The sequence below is a fragment of the Caloenas nicobarica genome, chromosome 1 (assembly GCF_036013445.1).
Source record: "Caloenas nicobarica isolate bCalNic1 chromosome 1, bCalNic1.hap1, whole genome shotgun sequence".
NCBI classification, from domain to species: Eukaryota; Metazoa; Chordata; class Aves; order Columbiformes; family Columbidae; genus Caloenas; species Caloenas nicobarica.
Genome location: NC_088245.1, coordinates 65,635,750 through 65,662,062, shown reverse-complemented (window position 1 = coordinate 65,662,062; position 26,313 = coordinate 65,635,750). Strand labels below are relative to the sequence as shown.

The 26,313-nt window shown below is 43.1% G+C and overlaps 1 protein-coding gene across 1 annotated transcript in view; it reads left to right on the top strand.

The window, feature by feature from the left end:
• Positions 1–24,741, top strand: part of PAH (phenylalanine hydroxylase) — a 40,031-nt gene extending 15,290 nt beyond the window's left edge. Inside the window, exons 3-13 of the mRNA XM_065641540.1 lie at positions 1,717–1,900; positions 10,279–10,367; positions 12,925–12,992; positions 15,798–15,994; positions 16,365–16,500; positions 17,787–17,856; positions 19,308–19,364; positions 20,378–20,473; positions 20,797–20,930; positions 23,961–24,076; positions 24,698–24,741. Coding sequence (XP_065497612.1) covers positions 1,717–1,900; positions 10,279–10,367; positions 12,925–12,992; positions 15,798–15,994; positions 16,365–16,500; positions 17,787–17,856; positions 19,308–19,364; positions 20,378–20,473; positions 20,797–20,930; positions 23,961–24,076; positions 24,698–24,741 — 1,191 coding nt within the window. The remainder of the gene's footprint in view (positions 1–1,716; positions 1,901–10,278; positions 10,368–12,924; positions 12,993–15,797; positions 15,995–16,364; positions 16,501–17,786; positions 17,857–19,307; positions 19,365–20,377; positions 20,474–20,796; positions 20,931–23,960; positions 24,077–24,697) is intronic.
• The last annotated feature ends 1,572 nt before the right edge of the window (positions 24,742–26,313 follow it).

The following is a 26,313-nucleotide window of genomic DNA, read 5'->3' as shown; positions in this document are numbered from 1 at the left end:
TGCGACACTCAGGAAACAGAGGAATGACATGCATGCTCTTTCCTACCAAGTAATAAACTGCCTTTTGTGGTGGAGTGAATGAGGCCTTTGCCGCTGATGGCCAGATGCCCTCCTGCACTGTGCAAGCACTGAGAGGAGCAAAGAAAACCTTAAAGGGCTTGAGAAGCTCAGACTAGAGGGAGGTATAGAAAAAAATCTTCCCTCTTTCTTCCCTGTAGGTCACAAGTAGATCCTTGCAGCATTTCTTCATGGATGAAATCCTGATCCCACTGCAGCAGGGGGTTTGTCACTGACACCAGTAGGGCCATCACTTCATCCCACGTAGTTTGAGGTCTTAAGCCTGAAAGCAGCAGACCAGTAGCTTCTCCAGGGCTGCTGAGCACTGCCTGTGAGCTCCTCTGACTCTTCTGTGCTTGATCTTCAGGCTCAAATTTCCTCCAGGGGTTTCTCTATTCTTTCCAATGAACAGAAGACCAGACCTGGTCTCAGTGTGCCATGGATGCAGTCCAGTGTGAGCTTGGCAGGAAGGTCCGATGGTAAAGTCAGCATGAACGGAAATCTGTTCAAAAGGCTTTTCGCAAAAAAAGAGAAAATAATATTTTCATATGCAAATTACAGTGCTCAGGAAAACATTTGAGTTCAGATAAACCAAGGCAGATTTTCCTAGACTTGTGTTTAAGTGACTGAAAAAACAGGATTTTTAGCTACTTGTTGCTTTACACAATAACATGGTGGCATGTCTAAGGTCAGGTTCCCACTGGCCATAGTTGTCAAGGCTATAGTTGCCAATGATCCCTTTCTTCAGAGTTAGGAGGAACTGCTACTGGTCAGAAGGTATTTAGTGAGATGGAATTTGAATTTCTGTGCTGAAGAAAATACTTCTTTGTTTTAAGAGTGATCATACTCTGGAGCAGCTGCCCAGAGAGCTTATGGAGTCTCCATCTTTGGAGATACTCAAAACCTGACTGGAAACAGTCCTGACCAATCTGCTCTAGTGGATCCTGCCTGAGCCAGAGGCCTTGTCTAACCTCAGCAACTCTGCCATGCTGTGATTTTGTGATTCTATGATTTAAAACACCTATATTTTTATTTGCACAAACCTGGGCTGCCTTTTTGGTGCAGATCCATGTTTCCCATTGGATCTCTGCCCGACACCTGCTCACAGCCCTGGAAACTGTCGCAGGTGGCTTTGCAGGTGACTGTGCAGTGGCTTGGCAGACACTTATCTCATAGAGTGCCCAGCTGCTTCCTTTTCCAACCTCCTTTCAAGATGCTCCTAAATACAGCATTCAGTTTCTCATGAGAGAGTTCTCTACAGGTGGAATGCCTACTTCCCATGTTGATCCTGGGGAAATACCCTTGTCCACACAGACAAGCTCTCATTATGTACTTGCAGTACTGGAGTCACCATTTACAACACAAAGCTTGTTTACTATTTGTATCCTGCTTCCACCTGTTTCAAAGGTTGATGTAGTGCATAGTCTTTATGTTGGAGCTCTGCACAAGGGTGAATCCCACATACTTCTCTTTCTTCTTTTTTGTCTTTCTCTCTGTTGTGAAAGCCCTCTGTCTAGTGGCCACCAGAGCCAAGTCTCTACTTTTGAGTTATTTGAATTGTATAGTATGGGTTGTTGACTAACACATGAATTTTAGCTAGTCTTTATGTCATATTTCTTTCCCCAAATCCTGTGTGACCAAAATCTATCTTTCTCATAGGAAAAAGGTATAAACCTGACCCACATTGAGTCTCGACCTTCCCGTCTCAACAAAGATGAGTATGAATTCTTCATTAACTTGGAAGGCAAGAATGTTCCAGCACTAGATGAGATCATCAAGTCCTTGAGAAATGATATCGGAGCAACTGTCCATGAGCTCTCACGAACAAAGAAGAAGGACACTGGTAAGGATACACTGACAAGGATAATATTGACAAGGAATATTTACTTCACATACTTAAATGACTTCTTTTTTCTGTAGCGAAGGAGTTCCTCTGGGATCTGTATGGCTGCATTTGCCTCTCTCTACCTATCTTGCCTGTATTGTAAGCTTTTTCATATGAAGAGTTTCTCCCAGTGAGAACTGGCACGCTCCATCTTTTGCCATGCTTCTGACTAGGTCTCCTGGGAACTGGTGTTAAGGTGTTATGTTGTCATCTGTCTGGTTGGTTGGCAGCACTCACGGTCTCTTAAAGACAGCTTTGTTGCAGTAGCTTGTTACACTACATGCAGAAGTTAACAGGGATCAAAAGATGATTTGATTACAGGCTAAGGGCTAGATTTGCAAATCCCTAAGCAATGGTTGCAGGAAGTTGTGGGTACATCTATTTTCTGCTTGCAGTCTCTGCCCAGTGTTAAAACAGGCAGCATTTATATACACAGCTTTTGATAAGTCATGCAGGATGCCAACTTTTGCTCTTGACACACACCTGTAAGGTGGAGGAATAACTCTGCCCACATGAGAACTTAAAACAGAAGAAGAGAAACGACAAGTATCTCCATGAGAGATGCACTACATCTGTCCAGTTACTGAGTCAAAAAACCCGCATAAACTCAATCGAAATTTAAAAGGGCAAACAGTTCCAGCAAAATCTGCAGGCGTGTGCATGGGCTTGGCTTTTAGATCAATTGTCCTGACAAATCCAGGCCTTGATCTGCTTCCTTTTCCGGTCCACTCCATCCCCATAATAACTCCATGCCTGTTCAGTACCCAGCAGATTCGAGCCTCTACAGTGCCATTTTGTGGAAAAATGTCACCTGTTGAAGACTGCCTTTCACATTCCTAAGGAAGGATGGCTCCCTGGAGTCCCAAGGAAGGTCACCAAGAGGGTGTCCTGAAGACAATGCCTGTGAATTGTGTGTCCCAGCTGGGGGACTGCCTCAAGTGAAAAGAAGCTGTGGTTTTTTAACTTCTAAGTGATACATAGACTTTGTGAACCCAATCAGATTTTGCTGTCTCATACAGTGAGTCCATTCAGAGTCAGTTCATACAGAGCCAGCACTGATGGGTGAGTACGTTAAAATTGTGATAGGCCATCTTAAAAATAGACATAAAATTTTAAATCAGAAGATGGGGAGGAAAGCCCTGCAAAGGGTTATGTTGTCTGTCCCCTGGCAAAAGGCAGGACTAGCTAAACCACTGTATGTCCTGAGCGCTGGAGATTATCTGAGCTCCATGTCTCTGCACTGCGGGGCTGCCCTGCTCTGACCCAGTCTCACTTGCTGCACTGAGAGCTGATGACTTCTCCTCCTGCCTGCCTTTGGCACTTGGAATAGAAGATACTCTTTCTCTTTAGACCAGTCTTTTTGGTGTCTGGTGTTGTATCCTGTCCAACCTCAGCCTCCTCTTCTCAGGGCACCTGGTTTCTGGGTTTGTGGCCAGTCTTGTTGCTCTTTTCTAGAGAGTCTCCAGTAGATTAGATAAAACCTACATGTAAGTATGGGAAATAAAGGTTCTATTGCTCTGCTGAGCAATTAATTAACTAGTTATTAAACAGGTTGTTGCTCATTTGCTGACTCTTTCTAAACTGTTTATTCAATGGATTCTTTACACAAATTCCAGCTGTCTTCCAGATTCGAATAATTCAGGCTGGAACTGCTGGTAAAGGGTAGCATAATAAAAAAAAAAAGTGGCAGTGACCTGCTGTTGCAGTGCCTTCCCCCTTGCCAAATATCTCTGGGACCTCACAAATCAACCTTGCACAAACCTTGTGGTGTAGCTGATGTGCTAAGAGCCTGGTATGAAGTGGTGGCATCCTCATGGGGCAGGAGGAGGAATTGCCCTCCTGAGCTCCTGGGCTGGCACGCCTCTTTGAACACCTGGATTTGCTTTCTGATTTTGATATCATGAACTGTGGCTGCTGGCTGCTGCAGCCCTGTCCTTGCAGGACACCTTGCACCTCTGGGCTGAGATGAGATGGGAGGAGGAGAGGAAAAGTCCCCCAGAGTGACCATTCCCCCTGCTAGCCACCTGTCCCTCACGCAAGTATATACGAGTCCAACGTCATCCATCTGCCTCTCCACTTTTTGGGCTTGTGGATGCCCCTCACTTCTGCTGTTGAAACTGGGGAGGGTCTGCCACCCACTTTGGTGGGAACAGGACTAACTCAGTTCCTGGAAGAAATCTCAGGGAGGTCAGTTGTAATTCTGTCTTTAGAGGGCAATAAGAAAAGATTTTGTAAGTTGTCCATGCTTCTAATTCTCAGAGATTTTTGCTGGAGCTGAGGCTGCTCGGTACGGGGGTGGTTGCCCAGCATCCAGTCTGAGACACACTTAAATGCCTCTTGAGATAACAGATGTGATTTTAACAGGATTTCAGACTTTAAATACTTTAGGCCTAGATCTTCCTTTTCCTTCCTAGTAACAACATGAAAGGACATTAATACCTTCTTGAGATCACTGTTGGTAATCCTTTTACTGTTTCCTTTGTGTTCCATCCATGACATTACATTTGAAGATGAAAAAGAATAAAGCAGATACTCTTTGGAGTCAGTTCTCTCCATTCATGAGTCAGAGGGACAAAAAGTTGATTAGGTGATTTATGATCACATCAAATTAAAGATATTCTCTTTTGGGGGCTTTCGCATTTCCAGAAGAAAGATACAGGGCCTAGAAGGACTTGGCATTATTTTGTTTTTCTAATTATTATTAAGAAGTTAATAATAAACTATTAAATAATAAAGTCGTGTATAAGCATAGACCAGAGTTGCATAGAGCTATAGCTCTAAATGTCAGCCAAGAAAGACCTGTGAGTGAAATTCTGACCTCACAGAAGTCAAAACTCCTGTGGCCAGCTGTAGGATTAGGATTTCACTGCATGTTACTGTGTTGATCAAAGGATTTTTTGAGCTAGATTATCCTGTCAGTGCTGCAAAAAAGGACTTGATACCCTTCTGTCTCAGAAGATAACCTATGTTTGTTAGTTTCAGTAATTCAGAAATAGTATAAAGTGGGAGCAATTTACTGCCAAGGAAAGAGAAGAAGATGGATATTTCTTTTTGCCCTTTCCCTTTCCCTTTTTTTTTCTTTTTCAATTTCAGCTTCTTTCACAAGTAGTAAACGTCCAGTCAAACTGAAATTCCCAAAGAGCCATATTTTAAACGGCCAAACAAGCCCTGCTTAGGTTATGAACTGTGGGTGGCAAATTCTGGGATGAGGCAGCTATACTGGCGGAGCCCTGGCAAATCTGGTCATAATCCACAGATGTGATTTTGTGATATTTTATTCATAAAACACAGAATGAGAGCAATATGTCTCCAGGGAGCAAAATCTCAGGACTATGGTTTATGGGGACATTGTCACGTTTTTCTCAGTTGAGAGGTAAAGGCTGGAAAGGTTTTCTCCTGAAGACAGTCCAAACATCCATTGAACTGATTCTTTCATCACTGCCTTAGATACTCTCAGCCCTTCTTTGCTTATGTTCATGATTTGAGAAAAATATCCCTATTTTACTGTTTCCTCTAGGAAGACACAGTGCCATTCTTGGGATGGTGTTCTGCGGGCAGTCAAAAAGATTTCTTGCCTTGCCCTTTCTGTATAGTTTAGCATTAAACACGTGTGTGTGCTTTATTTCGTATATTGGGCAAGGTATAAATGAACAGCACTTTTTTTTTTTTTGTCTGATCACTATAGCTGTTTTTAGGGTCTTTCCCCTCTTAAGTGCAAAATGTAATTTTGGTTTCCCATTTACACACCAAAATAGTTACAAATATGAAGTTTGGATCAACAGTGTAATTTTAGCTGAGGGCAGACCAGCGAAATGTTCTAAATACAAAGGTAGTTTTAGAGCTTCAGATGAGATGGGCTAGCAGTCACTGGGCCCAAACCCCTCTGTAGAGATGGAAAGATTTGTTGTAAAAACACAGTACATCTCTTCATGGCTCTTTTTGGAAACAAGCTGGGTATCTGCAGACCACTCAGAGCCCATGAATAAAAATAATTAAATATTATTCTGTTGCAGCATTAGGGAAATGCAGAAAATTTATTGCATTTCTGAGACAGGCTGGAGGCTGAGGTTCTGTAGGGGCCTTGTTTTCTAAACCCTGAGGCTGGCCAAAGCATTTGGGACTGTTTAAAAAAGGGCTAAACCTGGGCCTCGAACTGCTATAAATTGCATAGACCTGTCTTTGACCCTCCTCACAATGGTCCAAATGGAGGAGTTCTGCAGAAGTCCTTACTGCCCCTGCTTTGCTGCCCCTCATATAAATGGCTTATTAGCATTCTGCTAAGCATTTGACCCCATGGTAATTTGGTCACCACTTGGGTGTTCGGCACAATCCCATAAATGCTGCTGTTTCATTTACAGACAAATCAATATTTATTACTGATCAGCCTACGTTTGCTCCTCAGACCTTCACAGAGGCCCAGTGTTGCAGCAGCTTGCCCTGGCAATTCATTAATGGCCATGCAGACAGACAGTGAGTCTGGCAAATGGGGCTGGAGGAGGATGTTACAAACGATATATGGGATAGATTCAGCCAGGGGGTAATTTGATTTGATCTTTTAAATAGTTGCTGGGAGGACTGGGGACAGCGTCCTGGCACAGCACAGCTAGGCAGAAGACCCAGTAGCCTCTTTGCACTCTAGTCCCTGACATGAGGACATGTGACTGCCCTGGAGCTGTGCTCAGCACCTTCATTTCTTGTTTCCACAAGTGCTGAGTAGGCTCAGGACTTTCCAGAACCTGACTTAACATCCGCTATGCTGGTGCAAATAGTACTAAACATCCTGAGGATTTCCTTTTCACAGTCTGCCCATTTTATCCAGCTCTGCAGATCAGAGCTGCTCTCTCTTAGCTACCACTGGTGTCTGGGGGAACCTGGGTGCAGGGCAGAAATCTGCTGAAAATAGGTCAGGTACCTATAGGGGCTGCATGCCTAAAAGGTAAGGTGCTGCTTCTGTGTAGGGGAAAAACAAGCCACCCATCTCCATGCCTGGGATTGACACCACATCAGCCTGGAAGTCAGTATGTCCCAGAGTTTGTAATAAGCTCTGCAGCACATACTGTGGGGATGTTGAAAATTAAATGTATTTAATGAAAGTAAGTCACTATTATATATCCGTTTTATCCCTTCTTGAAGTTGCAATGATTCAAACCCTGCCCAGCTTTCTGATTCACAGCAGCAAAACCCTACAGACATTGCTGCTGAAATCCACTGCAGACTTCAGCCCCATTAGTCTGTCTGCACAGCCCGGATCCTTCAGGTCATGGTGTGTCTCTAAGAATAGTGGTTATTCACTCTAACACTGACAAATCCTTTGCTGTGGTGCTGCCAGAGAGCTTTTTGTCCAGTACCCAATCCCAAAACCTTTATCAGTGTGCCTCACCCCAACCTGACTGTGGGAGTCTGAAGCACAAAACAGTGAAGTGAATCCCCCACCATCACACAAAGCTCAGTGGCAGAGCTAGGAGATGAACCTGGTGCTCAGCTGCCCATGTAGAAAACAGAATCAAGACAATTTCGTGTGCTTACACTTCATGTTGTGTGAGTAATGACTCCTCTCTAGGACTCAAACATGTCTTTTTCTACTCGCCCCCTCTGACTGGTTTAACTCAAGGGGCTGGAAGCTCAGGAATGTTGCTAACTGCAAGACGAGAGAGTATTTCTGGAGAAACTAGAGAGCTAGTGGTAGGTACACCCGGCAAATTAAGCCATTTCAGGAAGATCTTCCTGGGACTGCTGCTGCCATCTAGTGACTTGCTCAGGTCTGTTTTTTAGAGCAAAGCAGGAGGGTGTGCAGCTCAGAAAGGGGGAGACGAAAACCCACTTGTGCTGGTCGGGAGAAAGCGGGGGGCACAGCCGGGAGCAGCCCGGTGAGCCCGGGCAGCCCGGGACCTCCCCCGGCTGGCAGCCAACAGCTGCCCGCTTTCCCTGTCCTCCCTGGAACACATCTGGGGGCTCCCAGTGGGGGAGTTGGATGGAGCCAGGCTGGTGGTGGGACAGCAGGTCAGGGGGAGGAAGTACTCTACATGGGGCTGAGCTTTGGCCGCCCAAAATGTGCCCTGTAAATCTGCTGTTGTTGCCCTGGCTCCTCTGTGCAGGTGTCTCACAGAAACCCAGAGACACAAGTGCCCTCTGTGTTGTTAGGCTCAGCAAAAAGCAAGGCTGAATAGTCCTGGAAACCGAGTGATCCTCTTATCCCGTAGGTGGTCCATCCAGGTCTGGGATGAGCCCCATCAGCCAGGAGCTGCAGGGAGGTCGTGCTGCAGCTGCGGCTGGGGATCAGGTTCATTTGGCACAAACCCCAAATTCAGATGGGGATGTATGGCTGAGTGGCAGTGCTCCCAGCTGAGCAGAGAGCCACACAGGAGAATGAGCTGTTTTCCAAGCACTGACTGAACCAGCGACACCCGTTCATGCAAGAAAGTAATCAATGAACTGCAACATTTAACTGATAGATTGCTCAGAGCCCCTGGGCTTGGACCAGCAGACCTTTGGGTGATGTTAACCTCGGAGTCCGTGGATCTGACTTGTACTCAGCGTGGGGAGCATACAGGACATGATTGCAGGGCCTGAGTATGGGGTACTTTCTCAGATGAAGGTCTTGTGCCCTTTCTTCAGAAAAAGTATGGCAGAACTGGCAGTCATGCAGAGAGAAATTATGAGAGTGCTCAAAGGTAGCCCATGGTTTCTGTGCCTGAAATAAATACACAAGTAAGACACCAGCCAGTATGATGCATGGTAGATGGAGGATCTGTCACAGAGCTATAAAATCTTAAGTGGCCTGGAGAAGGTAAATAATGGCAAATGATGTTTGTATGCAGGAACTAATAAACATCATATGAAATAATCAAGTTTGAAACAAAAAGGAGCTATTTTTCATATCACATGTAAAGACACAATAAAGCTCAGTGCTGCGGAGTGTCTTGGAGACAGAAGTGTACATGGGCTCAAAGAGCAATTAATGTATTTGTAAGAAGTTCATCAGAAGCTATTAACTTGAGGTATGGTTGTAACTTCTGACTCAGGCAGGAAGGAGTGGAAGGGAAAAAGAGGCAAGCAGCCAGGATCAAAGGGCCGAAAAATGTAAGAAAGGGGCCGCAGAAGGGCAAGCCAAGTAAACCATATCCAGCAGCATTAGCAACTCCCAGAAGGTGCCCAGCTGCCAGTGGTACCTGGCAACAGTACCTACAGATGTGCTTCACAAGCGATGACGGGCCAAGGGAGAGGAAAGGGCCCATGGACCCTTTGCTCCCTCCATCAAGCTTCCCTGTATCAGCATGGCAGAGAGCTGGGGTGGCCAGGCCCAGTGGTGGCTGACATGGGGGTCCCTGGTTTGGTATGCAATTGGGTCCTCCTAGAGGACATGGAAGAGGAGGCTGCAGCCTGGTACAGCAACTGCACGTGTGCGCCAGGCCTCTGGTTGGTGAGGGGACACATGCCAGGGGACTGCCTGGACCAGTGAGCGAGTACACCTGTGCCCGTCACTCTGGGAAGGAGGTCCGACATGGGATGACTGCTCCATGCACCTCACAAGCTGCAAAGAGCCTCTCCTTGTAGTGCAGTTGCTATGAAGACACTCGATATCTGCTTTCCCCTATCTGAACACCACATCTGGAAAGCCCTGTGAGTCTTCCTTGCCCTCCACCTTATGTACTTCTGTAAAGGGAGGGCCACAGGGGCATTACATGCTGTGCGCTCCCATTTCATATCCTGACTGTGCCGTAGGAGGTGTGTATAGCATGTGAGCTACAACCCAATAGAAAACCAGAACCAAAATGTTAATTAAATTAGTGCATTATTGTATAATGACTGCAGTAATACTATGCTAGTCTGAGGTATTAGGGTGCCATTTATCATTTCTTTTCAGCATCCTAGCTTAAGTGAGGCCACCAAGTAACTCTTAGAAAGAGATTTTCAGAGGGTCAAATAATCCTGTATCCTTCTTGCTGTGGGGGTTTGTGCTGTTCCTTTGAAATGGCTCGTTGTAGCAACTGTGAAAGGAAGGATACTCTGGAAAAAATTGCTACATTTTGGTAAGCCAAGACACCAGAATAATAAACAGAAAATCATAAATATTACAAGCCAACTCTATGCCAAGGGCTAGACATTCCTCATGCTCTGTGTTCTTCCAACAGTGCAAAACAGCCACAAATTCAAGACAATTTGCAGGGTTTGTTCTTGCCTCCTACTACAGGGAAAGGCCATTGCTGCCCGAAGAATTTAGCCCCTTGCATATGTTTCTTTATATTTATGACCAAAAAATGGAAAAAAACAGGAGAATGTTCCAAATCAAGTAATGAAGAAGAATAGCAGTCTCTATTTCTTTTTTTGTTTTGCAGTGCCATGGTTCCCAAGAAGTATCCAGGAGCTGGACAGATTTGCTAATCAGATCCTAAGCTATGGAGCGGAATTGGATGCTGACCATCCTGTAAGAAACAAAGTTGTTTGTTTGTTTATTTTTAACATGTTTCTAGTTATTGGGACAGATGTTTATTTTATTTACATTTGCTTTGCTTTAAGACAAGTTTAGTAGACTGAGTCTCACGTGGTTTAGGACCAGAAAGGTACCATGTTTACAGGGTTAGAATCAGCCCAATCCCTAGTATGAAGTAAATTAGACCAAAGGTCGCTTTAATTTAAGCAAACACCAGGAGACCTTAAAAGTCATAGTGGTCATCAGAGCACAGAGCCACCACAGGACACCTCTGGTTTTCCCAAGTGGCTCTGATATGATGACTTCAGACTCATTTTGTGAATCAGTAGCAACAAAAACTTTGGAAGCAGCATATCATAGACCAGAGATGTAATAGGAAGATTGTTTTTTTCATCTGTGATCACATACACGTGATTGAGCTTGGTGTCTTGTTATGTGGTTTTTAAATCTGACATGATTGTTGTATGTTGAAACAGAACAAAAGGTCTCTGTTTCAAAAAGTTTGTGGTTTAAATGGTAGAGTCAAAAAGTTTTGTTCATTGGTTTAGCTGATAAAAATAATTTGTTCAGCGGTTTTACAGCTCTTCCAGATACAAGAATAATTTCTGCCTCTATTCCCTCTCCAAGCAAACAACAACTTATTTTCATTTGTCAAAACACACTGAGTTCCATGCAGAGCAACAGAAATTGCTGCTATTAGTTTAATTGGGATAGGGTGATTATAAATAAATTACATGCAGCGCAACAAAAATTGCTGCTATTAGTTTAATTGAGATGGGGTGATTAGTTATTCACTACCTATTGCTTAATTTGAGATGTGTTATGTATCATGTACAATGATTCATGATGTTCGGTGTGGTCATGTGAAAGACAGAATGAAAAGAGATACACTGAGTCAATGGCCCCCTTGTGTGTCATGTGGGAACAGACCAAGATTGTATTTGAAAAAGGAAACAACAACAGCAAAGATACTAAAAGGAATTAAGCATCTCTGCTCCAGTTCCTAGAATTAGTTAGTGAGCAGGTTAGGCCTTAAAAAGGAAACCCAGCTGCTGGGCTAAATAGGTGTGACAGTACCTAGAGTGTAGAAAAAGAGAAAATAAAGGAGCCTGTGGTTTTAGTAAAGTGATATAGGATTTAATCACAAATACCTCTATGCCAAGTTAATCTTGAACAGCACATATTTTAGGCCATTGGCTGCCTTTTTTTGACCCACACTCTTAGATCTGCACTCTACTTCAGCTGTCTCCTGTACTTCATTGTGCTTCATGGCTCTTTGGTCCAGATATGCCATGCACCACCAAAAGATGCATTTGTGAGCAGCCACAGTGCCCAGTGGGCAGTTGCTGTTTGTCCTGCAGAACTATGTCCTAGCTTGGAAGGACATTTCTCCACTTTACGTGGTGAAGACACTCCTAGCCCTGAGGAGCTCTTAGTCTAAATAGCAGGCACACTGGGACAGGAGAATGATTATCCTAGCTGAAGATTTAGAGATTATATTCTTTATCCCTGGTTTTATTGCTAATTAGCTGCAAAGGTCAAGCTCCAAACCACAAGGTCTATTAGACGTTCTCGGTAGTAATTAAATCCCTTCAAATGGTTGAATTTGAAGAGCAAATAGAGCTTTTTGGTCAGCAAAGTGCCTACTGTTCTTCTAACAGTTTGAAAATGCACACCTTTAAGCATGGTTCATGCTGAAAATCCACCTAAAATGTCTGACTGAGTTGATTAGTGTGTTTCTAATGTGGTTTAACTCTGTTCTGCTAGACCAGCCTGGCCCTGCTAGGAACTGCAACAAGCTTCCTGAGAAACGATAAGGACCTGGTTATCTGAGTGCCATTAATGAGGTGTATTGCTCTTGCAGGAGCACCTTGCGGATTCTGTAAATCACAGAATCACAGAATCACAGAATGTTAGGGATTGGAAGGGACCTCAAAAGATCATCTAGTCCAATCCCCCTGCCGGAGCAGGAACACCCAGATGAGGTTACACAGGAAGGCGTCCAGGTGGGTTTTGAATGTCTCCAGAGAAGGAGACTCCACAACCCCCCCGGGCAGCCTGTTCCAGTGTTCCGTCACCCTGACTGAGAAGAAGTTTCTTCTCAAATTTAAGTGGAACCTCTTGTGTTCCGGCTTGAACCCATTACCCCTTGTCCTATCATTGGTTGTCGCTGAGAAGAGCCTGGCTCCATCCTCGTGACACCCACCCTTTATATATTTATAAACATTGATGAGGTCACCCCTCAGTCTCCTAAAGGAGCATGTTTACCTTTTCTGTAGCATGTGGAAATGAGAAAATGAAAGAACTTGGCAGGGGGAGAGGTGCTGGGAGGCTGTGGCTGAATGGTTGACCTAGTGGCCTTGCAGATGGGGAAGGAGCAGTGCCCTGTGCAAGCAGGGTGCACCTGAGCTGGGCAGGATGAAGGCAGCTTCCCGACTCGTCCTCCTGCACTTCTTGGACTGCACCAGTCATGCCAAAGAGTGCTTGGTGAGAGGAACACTGTTCACCGCCTGCACTTACACAAGGACTGACCATCGCTGTTTCTCTTTAGGGGTTCAAAGATCCTGTGTACCGGGCCCGAAGGAAGGAGTTTGCAGATATCGCCTACAACTACAGGCAGTGAGTGCTCAGAGTGTGGGCAGAAAGCAACTCTACATCTCTTGGCCTTTCCTAAAGCTCTCACGCTGCTGGCAATCCCTGCTTTTCCATAAGCATCCTCCTGCTGTTGGCTTTTCTCTGCCATGTGTTTAAATCTTCCTGTTCATGTATTTATCCCCAAATCACAGTAAAACAAAAGTAAATTGTTCCAGGCACATGTTCAGAAGATAATATCGCCTCTCTTCTTTCCTCACAACGCCCCTCTTCCCCAGCTTTGTTGTCTAATTGGGCAGTAGACTCCGTTGCTACTACAAAGACCTGAGTGTTGAATAAATCTGCTTCTGGCATTCTCTCCATTAAACCAGGGCTAAGGGAGGAGTGCCTATCATTTACATTAAAGCAGGAGCTGCATACACTATTAAAATAATGAATAACTTATGGTTCTGATGCTAATCCAGTTTCTGATACTCTACTTTTATCATGTCTGACCCAGCTGCAATCAGCAATTTGAGCTCTCATTTCCCAAGAAAAATAAATGGAGATAATAAACTCAGTTAGAACAGGCTTGCTTGATTGCTTTCAGTGATCAAATCTGGAAGAGGTAAAATTCTGTTCCCGGAGCCACTCACACATTTACATCAGTACTACTGGGCCTTATTCTTGCTGAGACTGCCAAAAATTGTGATTGCAAAGAATAAAGTAACATATGTTGTACATTTAGGGCTTCACTTTGCACAGGACTGCAATGAAAAGATAGTCCCTGAGCCAAAGAGCTAATAACCTAATCACAAAATGAGAGACAAAATTTGACTGATTGATGGAAAGCAAAAAAAAAGTCAGAAGCCCAGTTTATAGTTAGAAAATTTGGATGAAACTTTGTGGCCAGATGTGGATGGACCTAGTGCCCATTTATAGGTATCCCACAGACAATTTACCTTTCCTACATAATGAATATCAATTTCTAATCTCCAGTTTTCAGGCTTTCATCAAATCCTATGTAGAAATAAAACAAAAAAACATGTTAACCACCTCCTCCCCCCAAGATTCAAACTGAAACCATTTTAGGAAGATGAAACCATTATATTCCAAGATGTAACTAATTGATATTTAGTCTTCTATCCAGATCCTCAGATACATTGGAAACAGAGCCTATACCAACCTGGACCTATGTCCCAAGAGCACCTTCTGTGTGAAGTTCTTGGACTTTCCAATAGAGTCTTCCAGTAACAGGTTGTGAAAGCCCATATCTGGGCTTCTGGCACTTGCGGAAAGAAAGCACATGTTTTTTGTGACTTTGGGTGTTGATTTGGGAAGACCCAGATGGATGTGTGATATCCTTGCCCCCAGGTGCTACACCTGGCAGACATGCCTTTCAGGGTTTACAGTGAGGAGGAGAGGTTGAAGGGGTGTCTCCAGCTGGGGGGACAGAGATGCAGAGACTAGACAGAAGGAGAGGGACAACCAAAGTTATCAGGCTCCATGGGAAGTTTCTGAAATGACAAATATGCTTAGCTTGTGAAGTCAGCTACAAAGGTGAGGTGGGTCTGTGGTTGTTTGCCTCGTACTCTTCTTCCTACCATCAATTTCATCCTCTTCTTTGTCCCTTCTCTTGCACCCATTTTGTCCTCTTCCCTCCTGCTGTTCGCCTCTCTCTTCTGCCTTTGCTCTTTTGTCTTCTCTCCTGACACATTTACTGGTCATTTTTGTTGTATGCCTAATTTCCCTGACTTGTCTGTTTTTTTGCTTTTAGCTTGCCTCTTCCCTCTGCCTTCCTTTGCTTCTGGCCCTGTTGTTCCCTGAAATTTTTAATTGAAATTTGAAAGGTTTTTAAGCCATAGCTTCCCCCTGTAGCCCTTGAAAGTAGCTGAAGATTACTAGGAGTGCCCAACAATCCCCCAGTGCCAACAATCCCCCAGCAATCCTCATAATTCAACATGCTGTTTAAAGCTCCACAGATCAAGGAGGGCTGACACAGAGAGACAGAAAATGATGGTGCTCCAGAGGAGCTGCCCTGAGGCTCAAGGAAAAAATGAGGGGGTGGGAGATGGTGGGGTGTCATCAAGAGTTTAACAATGGATCTCTGGGGCTTAGAAGGCTCCAGCATTATTCCAGCAGTGATGTTAACCCTATTAAGTTACTTAAACCCCTTTGATTTTTCAAAGCTGCTGGATTCACCTATGGCCCTGTCATTATTGCTAAAGAATTGACTATTCACAGGAGGCCGAACTATATTGCTTGTGATTTTCTAATTCCTGCTAGCTTCAACATGAGCTAAAGACATGGAAGCTTGAGGGTGGGATTTGACTCAAAATGACTCTTTTTTATTATTAAAAAGCATCAAACTGGCTTAAGTCTGCATGTGTTAAAGCATGAAGCACAGCTCAGAATTTCTCCGCATCTCCATGAAATAGGTTTCTGGAGCTGATGATTTCCCTGTTGTAACCAAAACAATTAATGTAATGCGTATTAGAGCAAGAAATACAACAGCTGCTCCATATCTAGAAATGCAAATAAATTGAAACCATCAGCCAGCAAATATTTTTAGAATAACATCTTGATAACACAAATAAGCAATACATTATTTTTACCACATTAATAAAAGGAGTTGTCTAAAGGCCAGTATCTCAGCTGAGGTCAGCAGCGTACTTCCAAGCTTATGCCTAGGGGCAAGTGAGGCTCCTTTTGCACCTGCTTATCAGACAAAAGGCAACTCCCCTTCTGCACCAGCAGCTCCTGGCCAGCCCATGTAAAGTTCCTGAGTATAATGCTGCTGGCATAGAACATTTTCTCTGTCGCTCCTATAGAGGGTATCTATTTTCTTTTCAGTGGCAAACCTATTCCTCGAGTCACCTACACAGAAGAAGAAAAGAAAACATGGGGCACTGTCTTCAGGGAGCTGAAGAGTCTTTATCCAACTCATGCTTGTTACGAACACAACCACGTGTTCCCACTGTTGGAGAAGTACTGTGGCTACCGGGAGGATAACATTCCCCAGCTTGAGGATATTTCACAATTTTTGCAGAGTAAGTTTGAAGCATATAAAAAACTGAAATCAAATGAAAGGCCTCAGCTGTCAGTGGGGGTGGTGCTTCCAGGGATAGAAAAGTAGTCCCTGCTTTATCACAGTCTCCCTGTGGTGCTTGGGCACATCACTATGTCCCTGTGTCCCAGCTCCCTTTCTAAAACTTCCTGGGATATGATGGTACAGATGCTCAGATACTGTGATGGTGGAACAAATGAGTAGAACACTCTCTACTCTCTCACAACTAAGCTCTGTTTGGCATGGGGAGAGCAAAGAAAACAATTAACAAACTTCTTCCACTGTGAGGAGTCTAGACAAGGAAAAATCAAGCACACTAGCTGCTTTTAAAATTCCATTTTTTGTCCCTTCAGCCTGCACTGGATTTCGCCTGCGTCCTGTTGCAGGCTTGCTCTCCTCTCGGGACTTCTTGGCTGGGCTGGCATTCCGAGTATTTCACTCTACGCAGTATATTCGCCACGCGTCCAAACCCATGTACACACCAGAGCCGTAAGTACTTTGGCACAGAAAGTGTGTAAAGTTGCAGCAGACTAACAGCAGGGTCAGCCCAACTGATAATAACCATGTGGGACTCTGGAGCACTCCTGGGAATGGAGCTAATGGAGAGCAGCCAAGCAACCGCTCTCTTCTGAAAACGTTTTCGGAAGATTTCTAGTCTTTTTAACAAGCTGCATCCTCTTCTGCTAGTTCTTATGGGACTGATCAGACAGTTTTGCTACTGAAGGCGTGCTTGCGTGGTGGCTGGGAAGCAAGAGAGCAGTGTACAAAGGCTATTAACACCCAAACAGTGGTGTGAAATCTTGTGCAGGAATGACTCAACATGTTGCAAGCAAGTTTCTGGCAGCAAGACAGAGGAAACTCAGATCATTGTTCCCTTCTCTTTTTCAGTTTTATATTGTAATGTTTCTCTCTGTCCCTGTCCATTGTCCTTTTCCACTTGCTATTTTCAAAACAATTTTCTTCCTCTGCTTCATATTGTTGTAATTCTTCCTCCCCTCCCATACTGTTTCTTTGCTTCCTAGTCCTTTCCACAACCTCCTTTTCCCCTCCATTTTTCTACCCCTCATTCTTCTGATTTTCCTCCCTGCTTCTCCTTATCCCCTTCTCATCATGCACAAAGCCAGGCTGAAATGTCTTCTGCAGACTTGCCCTCCTGGGAGCATCTTATACCTCTCCCTTTCCATCTCACCAAGCCACTTCTCTGTCTTTGGAAAATCTAGAAGTCCCTAGGTGAGTCCATCCTCAAACATGCCTGCCCAGCTGGCAGCTTCAACTTGCAATGAAAGCAGCCCTACCAGAGGAAGGGCAAGCTTCCACCTCTCAGTGTGAGGCTGTGGGCCTGAACAGGGACTGGATTTGAGCTCTTGTGGTACATGTTGACACCATGGTGTCTCAGTATCTTGAACTTGATCTAAAGAGGTTTCTTGTCATTGAGAGTCCATATTCTTTTTGGTCGGGTGATTTCTTCCTGGGCTTTGTTGAGCTGGATGGGCAGTTGAATTAATGGTTTTCTTCCATAAGGAAAAATGAATAATATATCCTACTTCCTCTAAGGGATGTATGATGATGAAAGCGCTGAAAACCCTGGAGTGTGCAACCTTTTCCGTCACAAGAATCATTTTAGAGCAAAATGTTTTCCTGGGAGTCCTGAACATTATTTGCTGGTAGGAGCAAAGGCACTGCACTCCTGACTATGTTCTGACTCTAGGGCATTCATCCAGCATTGCTGAACTTTTCCTAAATTAAAGTTATTCAGATATCATGTTTTCCTGCAGTGATATTTGCCACGAGCTGCTAGGACATGTGCCTCTTTTTGCTGATCCCAGTTTTGCTCAATTTTCCCAGGTAAGTTACTCAGTGGTTATACTATTTTTATAATTGATCACGCAAGAGACTAGTTAATTCAGAGGATGAACAAAGAGTTATAAGAAGTGGGGTGGATTCACCTTTAAGCATATTAAGAGTGGCTGAGGCTCATTTATTTATTGCTTGAAATCTTGACACAAATCACTTAGGTGAACTTATACACCCAAACTCCAAATGTCTGTCTTGTGTGAGGTGTTTTTTTACAGGTAAACTTTTTGCAAAGCTATCTTCTAAAAATCTTTTTATAGATGTTGATCCTTGTGATCAAAGTTAGGTAGCTCATGAGTCAGATGAATTATTGCCCCACCCTACAGTTCAAATGTTGGGGAAAGTGAAGATTTTTTTCTTTTTTCTTTGTCTTTTTTCTTTTTCTTTTTTTTTTTTTTTTTTTCTGTTGAAGTTACAGAGGAGACTGAGTGTCCTAGCTGCAGGCATGGGAGAAGGCTGGAGAGGAGCTTTCTCTTTGGTAGTGTTAATGTTTCTCTAAAAGAAGCCAGACCTTGGTGAAGGAGTAAACTTTTGATTGCATCTTACCAGAAAACATGAAAAGACAGAAAGGAAAAGTCAGAAAGAATCAGAAAGGCAGATAGACAAACCGCAAGAGAGAGAGAAGGAAAGGAAGAAAGGAAGAAGGGAAAATGAACAATGTAACATCCTGCTCACAAGACAAAAGTCAACCTCATGTAGTTAGTAAGCGCTCAGTATTGCACTCAGGCTTTGTCCTTTCCCAGAACAGAGGATTTCCTTCAAGATAAGCCCTACTGCATCTTGGCTTATTAGGATTTGACATGGTGATGGCTGCTTCCATGCTCTTAGTGTATATGTGGGGCGCTCTGATTTTTGCATTGTACAGTCCTCACTGGAATGAACCGAGAAAGGTGTCTGGTTACATACAGTCTCGGGTGGCTGTCTTCTGAATCCAGCTGTTGCAAGCCTCTCAGGAAAGTCTCCATTAGCTGTCAAGATATGAACAAGCTCTTTTAAATCATGCCCTGTCCTTCAGAAAAAATAACTCATTCAAGGCTCCAGGAAAACTCCTGCAATCAGGGCCCATTCAAACAAAGAGAAATATTTCAGGTGTCTGGGTGTGATTGATTTACCTCCTTTTGACCGTATCATTCTCTTGGGTGTGCATTGTAGACTTGACCAAAAGCCTGTCAAAACAAGAAGAAAATTTTATTCGACCTCAATGGGCTTGGTACCCGACACAAAGGATCATGCCTTGTAAATGACATTTGGACAGGACCTTTTGTTCATTTCTGGAGAGATTTCTGATTTAAAATTGATGTTGCATGATAGGAACATGTCCTGTAAACATTTGTGTGTGGTACTAAGCAATGGTAACATTTAAAATGTGAGAAATTACATAAGATGAGACAGGAAGAATGTTTGCAATAAACAGCTTGAAGAATAATGGTTTATTGTTACAGGAAATTGGACTGGCATCTCTGGGAGCTCCAGATGATTTCATCGAGAAACTTGCTACGGTAATTTAATAAATGAGAGCTCAGTTTTCCAAAGCACCCTGCGTTGTCTTAATTCTTCTGCCACTGAAAGCACTGATAGAACTCCCATAGAGTTGAATGGGAATGGAGTGAAGTCTATGATTGGAAAACCCCACCCTGAAACAGTTGCGTTAAAGGAAAATAACTTTGGCACCCCTTATTCAAAGTGACAGTTGTGATTAAACACAGAAGCCTAGACAAGATTTCCTCCAGCACAAACATATTGGGCAAGAAGAGATTATGTGTTACTATATCCCCATAGGAAATCTCAGGAGGCAGCTTCAGTAGCAGTCCTACCTGTGAATGTCCCTTCTTTTCCACTTTCCCAGGCAGATGATGTGCTCTACAGTCAGTGTGGCTCCCCTGAATCCTACTCTGTGACTACTGAGACCCAGAGTTGCAAACTTCAAATAGAAACAGGGATATGTCTATGAGATTAGTGTCCTCAGTGCCTGGGCAAACCACTGCACCATCTTTACTGTTTCTGACAGATGAGGTAGTTCTTCTGAGCCAGAGCAGGTTTCCCTTCAAAGTGACAGACCAGGAAATCATACTAAGCCACAGATCATCTTCCTTCAATATTGCACTAATAGGTTATTCCCTCTCTTGCTGCTGCAGCTGGACAACCTCTGTGTGAAACAGGACACAAACTTCTATCAGCTAAGGTTCTGACTTCAACTGGTCTGGCCAGCCAAAATGAAATTTTCTTGCTATAGTTTGTTTGTTTCTGCTCTGCTGAACAAATATAAGCACAGTAAAATACAACTGTGTTTGTCAGGGAACTGAACTGATTCACAGGCAGACTAAGTCTAGCACTGTGCCCCTTCCAGAAGAATTTCAGTCTGTGGGGATATTTTTTGTATTTATACAGTTGATATTTGAACCATGGCAACATTTTAAATAGAAATGAAAACTCCAAATATATTCAAATCAATGATGTGTGCCTGCTCTTTTTGATGCATGAATCGTATGCTTCTGTCTAATTTTCTTGCTAGGTTTATTGGTTTACAGTGGAGTTTGGACTATGTAAGGAAGGTGATTCACTCAAGGCATACGGTGCAGGACTGCTGTCTTCATTTGGGGAACTGCAGGTATGTTCTATAAAACAGCATTTCAAAGAAGTTTATAGTCACTCAAATTTCTGAATGTCTTCAGACTCTTATTTTGCTTCATATTTTGTGGACAGAAGTAGCATGAAATGTCATACTTCATTGAAGAGCTCTAATAAATGTGTCAGTGTATACATACACAGGGGACTCATACTTGCTTGTTTTCTAGTAGGTGACATTGTTGTTGTATTCCACAGGAACAGCTCTTTCCTGTCTGAAATTGGGTGGCATTCAGTAGCTCTTTCTTTCACAGCAAATTCAAGCACTTTTTAACTGAAATAAATTTCTTACCATTTTGCTCATAGTATTGTTTATCAAGTAAGCCTGAGATTCGGCCTCTTGTCCTGGAGAAGACTTCTGTGCAGAAGTACCCTGTTACTGAGTTCCAGCCTGTCTACTATGTTGCTGAAAGTTTTAAAGATGCAAAAGAAAAGCTAAGGTAATCCAGTCATTCCACAGAAGATCCAGTTTGTTGTCCATTGCCAATACAGTGGATCCCGTTGCTGTAACAGGTCTTGGATTGACAGTGATATTTTCAGAGGCACTACAAAAAAATGTGCATTGGTTAAAGAGACTGAGCAGTTGTTACACTCAAAATGTTGTTAAGGACAATGAAGGGAAGCTACCTTACACATGAAGTCAAGAATTTCTGGTTAGTCTAAGAGTTTCATCTGTATGACCAAAATGCAGCAAAAAATTATTAGTCCAGTTGCAATGATACTAACACTTAGGGTCAAAGCTAGCTAATTAATGCAAACCAAGTCTCTTTAACAATGCTATAGTTAAAAGTTCTAATATAAAAAATCTCCTAGTATCTATTCCTTTTCCTCTGAAGTTATGCTCACCCTAACGCTTTCTTTTGAGTCTTAAGCCAACAGTTTCTGTCTGATGGTGTAGGGTAGAGTTGTCAAGTGATCAGAAGTTTGAGGTCTTCAGAGCAGGGCTGTGGTGTTAATGAATGGGGTTTCTTCCTCTCTTTTTTGAGGAGGCAGGTGGTGTTGATGCTTCCTTTCTTCCTCCTCAGCCCAAGGTTTCCTCAGGGCCATTTTTATGTTTTCTAATATGCTTTACATCTTGCTCTTTCTACATTGATCTGCAAATCTGTGTTGCTTCTTGCTTCACAATTTAAGTAAAATATTTGTCCCTTTTGTTTTCTCTAAAACTGGTTGTGGTTGTTTTGGTTTTGGTTTGCTTTTTTTCTCTCTCAGGTCCTAAGTTTGCTTTACTATAAATAACTGTCCAGTGGGGAGTTGTTGATAGGCTGGGGACCACCAGCTTCATCCTATGCTCACACCTTCAAGGCTTCTTGTATCAGCCCATGCTGGTACTTTGTTATGCTACATCATTGTGGGCTGGAATAGATGATCTCCAGAGATCCCTTCCAACCACAACCATTATATGATTCTGTGATTACCTTAGGGTCAGATTTAGTTCATTAATACTATGCGCAGTGTAACTACTTGCTATTCTTGCCTATATAATAATTATTAACAATAGGCATAATAGCACACAATTATTCAGAATTAAGCAAAACTAAGACAAATTAGGTAACAGCCACATGGTCATTAGACAATTGCTATTACAACTAAACAAAACTCCAAGCAATCCTAATAACCCCAATCCTGAGGCTTGTGTGGTTAGCTTAATAGAGAGCCTCCAGCTTGTTACCAGCAGTGTGTTTACAAGACTACAGGGCTACACAGTAAATCTTTCAGTCATCTGTGACTGAAATACAGATTCAGGTCCAGTTCAACAAGACTTTGAAATAACAGTCCAGGTTCAGTTCTGGTTTTTGAAACAGGAATGGCTCAGACTGTGTTGTTCAGCTTGGGTTCCACCTCACAACAATATTTCTATTTCTATTTTAAAAAGCACCACTGTGTTTCTGGATGTTAGTCAAGCCACTAGGGGTTAGCTTTGGTACACACTTAACAAATATTTCACTTGGAGATGCCATACAGGGACTCGTCCCAGACCTGCAGTCTCTTCTCTCTCCCTCTCTCCCATTCACAGATAAACACATACAGAGACCCAGGATATTCTGCTGCCCCCAGGTTCCCCAATTCCAAAGTCTTCCTAGCTACCTCCCCTGTTGCTTCTTCAGTTGTCATAAGGCTGCAGCTTCTCCTTTTGCCATTTTCTCTGGGGTAATACCTGAGAAAGATGGCCTCCTTTTCTGTGCTGTGCTATTAATATCCTACACACGGTTCCTATCTTCTCTGTGTACTCTAACTCAGTAGCAAGTTCCTTGAGAAAACAGAAGATGCTGCCTTACTCTATAAAAACAATCTTGGAACATCTTTAATTGTTTCAATGACCAAATTGGAAAACTGATTAAACTGAAATAGAGGTCTGGGGGTTAATCCAGTGCCTGTGTTCGTGGCATGCACCTGGCCATGTATGTTTGTGTGTAATGGAAAACCTCCCTGAAAAATTATACTGAGGCTGACCTAAAATATTTTTCATCTTAAGAAATTCATCTTCTGATTAGGATCTTACCTTCAGCTGAGATTTGGGAAGATTATTTTCTAATGTGCATCTCTCCCCTTAGAAAAACGGGACTGATGCCACTAAACAATTTCACCCTAGCTAACATTTTTTTTTTCCCACTGTCGCACCTTGTGTCCTGCTCACACTGCAGTTTGAGATAATGACCTTAGCTGATCATAATTAGGACTAAACTGAAAGAGAAATTTGGAGGCGGCATCCAGCGTACTCCACTGTTCTGGGCATATGGGATTCACCATGCTGAGTCACAATCAGGGGCTCCATAATCAACTCCTGCGTGCTTTCCTTCCTCTTTCAGCAATAACTTCAGTAATCCAAAACAGATATATAAACCAGCATCCCGCTGGGATCTACAAGGAGCCTGGAACAATAGCTCTGACCATGTCATCCCATTCAGAGTCTGCCATGGAATTAACTATTTTGCAGAAGGGAAGGCTTCAGATAACGAGTGGCAAGAATGCTGCTTTACTCCATTGACTATCTCCTATCTTTGCAATGGCCTGGAAGCCACTACCACCATGCCAGACGTTAGCATTCTGCTTGTTCCTTAATATGTCGGGATGGCATAGGTACTTGACCTTACTTTCCCAGAAATTGCAGACTTGGATCAGGATTCTTATATTTTGCATTACTGAAAGGAAAATGAGGTTTTCAAGTTCGACAAATCCAAATAGCTGCATAGTTGGCCTATACCAGGAGCAGAGTTGCCATGCCAATTATGTAATTGGCTAATTATGTAATTAGTTCTGTTTGGAAAAAAAAAAAAAAAAAGGTAGTAAGGGCAAATGCAGATTCAAGAGTGTTACAGAGTGCTGTAGGTCTCAGATCACTCAGCAGGAATTTATTTCCTCTCACAGATTTTCTTATTCTCCTCATCAAATGCACATACCAATAAAAGAGTGACTTACTGCAAAAATAAGCTTTTCAAGTTTGTTTATGTTTTTGCTTTTTTTTGCCTCAGGAAATTTGCTCAAACGATCCCTCGTCCTTTCTCTGTTCGTTACAATCCCTACACCCAAAGGATTGAAGTCTTGGACAATGCAAAGCAGCTGAAGAACTTAGCTGACACTATCAATAGTAAGGAACTACAGATTTGTTACCTTGAATTCCTCAAAACTTGGATCAGAAATAGCAACCACAAAACAGATTTCATCTGGTTGCATTTAATGTTCTCAGCCTGACCAAGTTCAAGCCATACACATCTCTTTTCTGCTGGAAAAATTGCTTCCTGATTCTAGCCAAGATTCAAAATAGTTTTTCCACTTGACTGGAGTTGGCTATGTCTGGAATATCCAGTAAGAGTGCTTCAGTGGAGATGCTAGGAAAGGCCAGAGGGCCTTATGATGGATTCTGATGCGTGCTTTACCTGTTCTCAGTAAGGAAGAAAGATAAAAGCTTGGCTGTAATGATGTTTGCTTTTGCCATTCTAGCCTTTTTCCTAAAACATTTCCCCTTAACATTGGCTAGCCTGCTAAAAGGCAGCACCCCTGGTCCTGTGAGCCATCCTCGTATGGCTGATGAAGGCAAAGGGCTGACTCTGCAGACCTTACTCCACTAAGACCCTAATAAATGTGTCCAATCCAGCACTTCTTTTTTCACCTTATTCTTTCAGGGAATGGATATAAAGGGTGAATATATACACGAGTGTTAGAAATGGGCCAGCTTTAGGATTAACTGCTCTGATTATTTCCTTTTCAGGTGAGATGGGGATCCTTTGCAATGCCCTCCAGAAGATAAAGTGAAGATTTGCTAAAACTTGCTAATTGCTGGCTACTGACTAGAAGCTGCCATGTGCAAATGCCAGTCTTCATCTAGCTTCAGTCTATCATCTTCCTCTGTACTGCATGAATGCTTATGTTATGTATCTTAATTACTATAGATTAGCAGAGAAAGAGACACCTGCATGCTACCCTTGACTCTTTTGGCCTTCAGACACTAACCCATTTTTTATAACTAATGCATAAAAATTACCTTAGTTCTGGGAATCTGGGGAAAGACTCCATGTCTCTTGTGCCAAAGGTTAGCAGAATGAGATCTCCACCCTGCAGAGCTATAGTCTGTTGCAGCTGTGAAGTTGCATTACCACCCTGGGGCCAGGGATGGGATGGTAATGACTAACAGACTAATCCACCTTGATTTTTTTCACAGTCATTCTCCCTTCAGTTCCTCACCTTTGTGCAAGGTTCCCATGGATTCCCAAATTCTGCACCTATCAGAGGGTATACATATACCGCTTGGCCCTCTATAGCTCTACTTTTGCACACAAGAACCTCTATCCTGATTTTTTTTCCTAAAAACAAGATATTGCCATTGATCCAAATCACAGATACTAGCAGAAGAGACAGCAAGTATACTGCAGCCTCACTAGCAAAGATTTATCACCATGAATAAATATACTGTACTTGCACAAGCACCAATCCTGAAAGGGTCTTTGCAGGCCAAGAATGTTGTATGCTGTGGTGTGACATTGGTTTGCAGAGCAGAGTCCCTAAGCAAGGCACTGAGGCTGCCTATCCAGAGCATAGAGTCTGTGCCTCAATACAGCACCCACAAAAAAACCCCTTCAGAGGAGAGTTACCTAAAGGCAAGGCTGTGTGGCTGTTTGTGGTTGGATGCGAGGTCAGTTTGTCAATACTTCATGCAAGCAAGAAACCATGCAGATGTTTTAACAGGGCATCAAGACCTTATTATTAATAGTCCAGTCTCAGGGCTGTGCTGGCTGTAATATTGTGTAACATCATGGATTCAGAGCTGATTCAGGACCAGGTAGTTTACAGAAGGAGGACACTTCTCTTAATAGATATGATCAGCTACTCACTGTGGAAGGTTGATGTGTGAAGTCTACCTTGTGTTGTGTCTGTCCTTCTCTGAGTGTGTTTTATTCAGAACTTCTACAAGGTGTGTTCTAACTTTCTGGACTCACAATCCAGGAGGTGGATACCAATACCTTGGACACAGAGAAGTGGTTCTTACAATGCAGCTGAAGGTCTCAGAGCCTTCCAACTCCTAACTCACCGTATCTGTAGCCAGAGTCCCCACCAAAGCTTTGGAAGACCTGGGTTAGCTGTTTCCCAGTCTGAGTGCATTCGAACCCAAACATGATATCTTTCAAGACAGGTCCTAAGTCATAATACTTTTTGGAGTCTCCTTCCTTCTCTCACTTGAGCTTTAATCTCCCTTTTTCAGTTAAAGCAGTTTTATTCTTCCTGGAGTATAACTTGACTGAGGCAGCAAATAGAAGCAAGGATGAATCCAGCTTAACTCAATGGCTGAGTCATGGAGACAGAAGAGCTTGTCTATTCAAAAAGCTATTT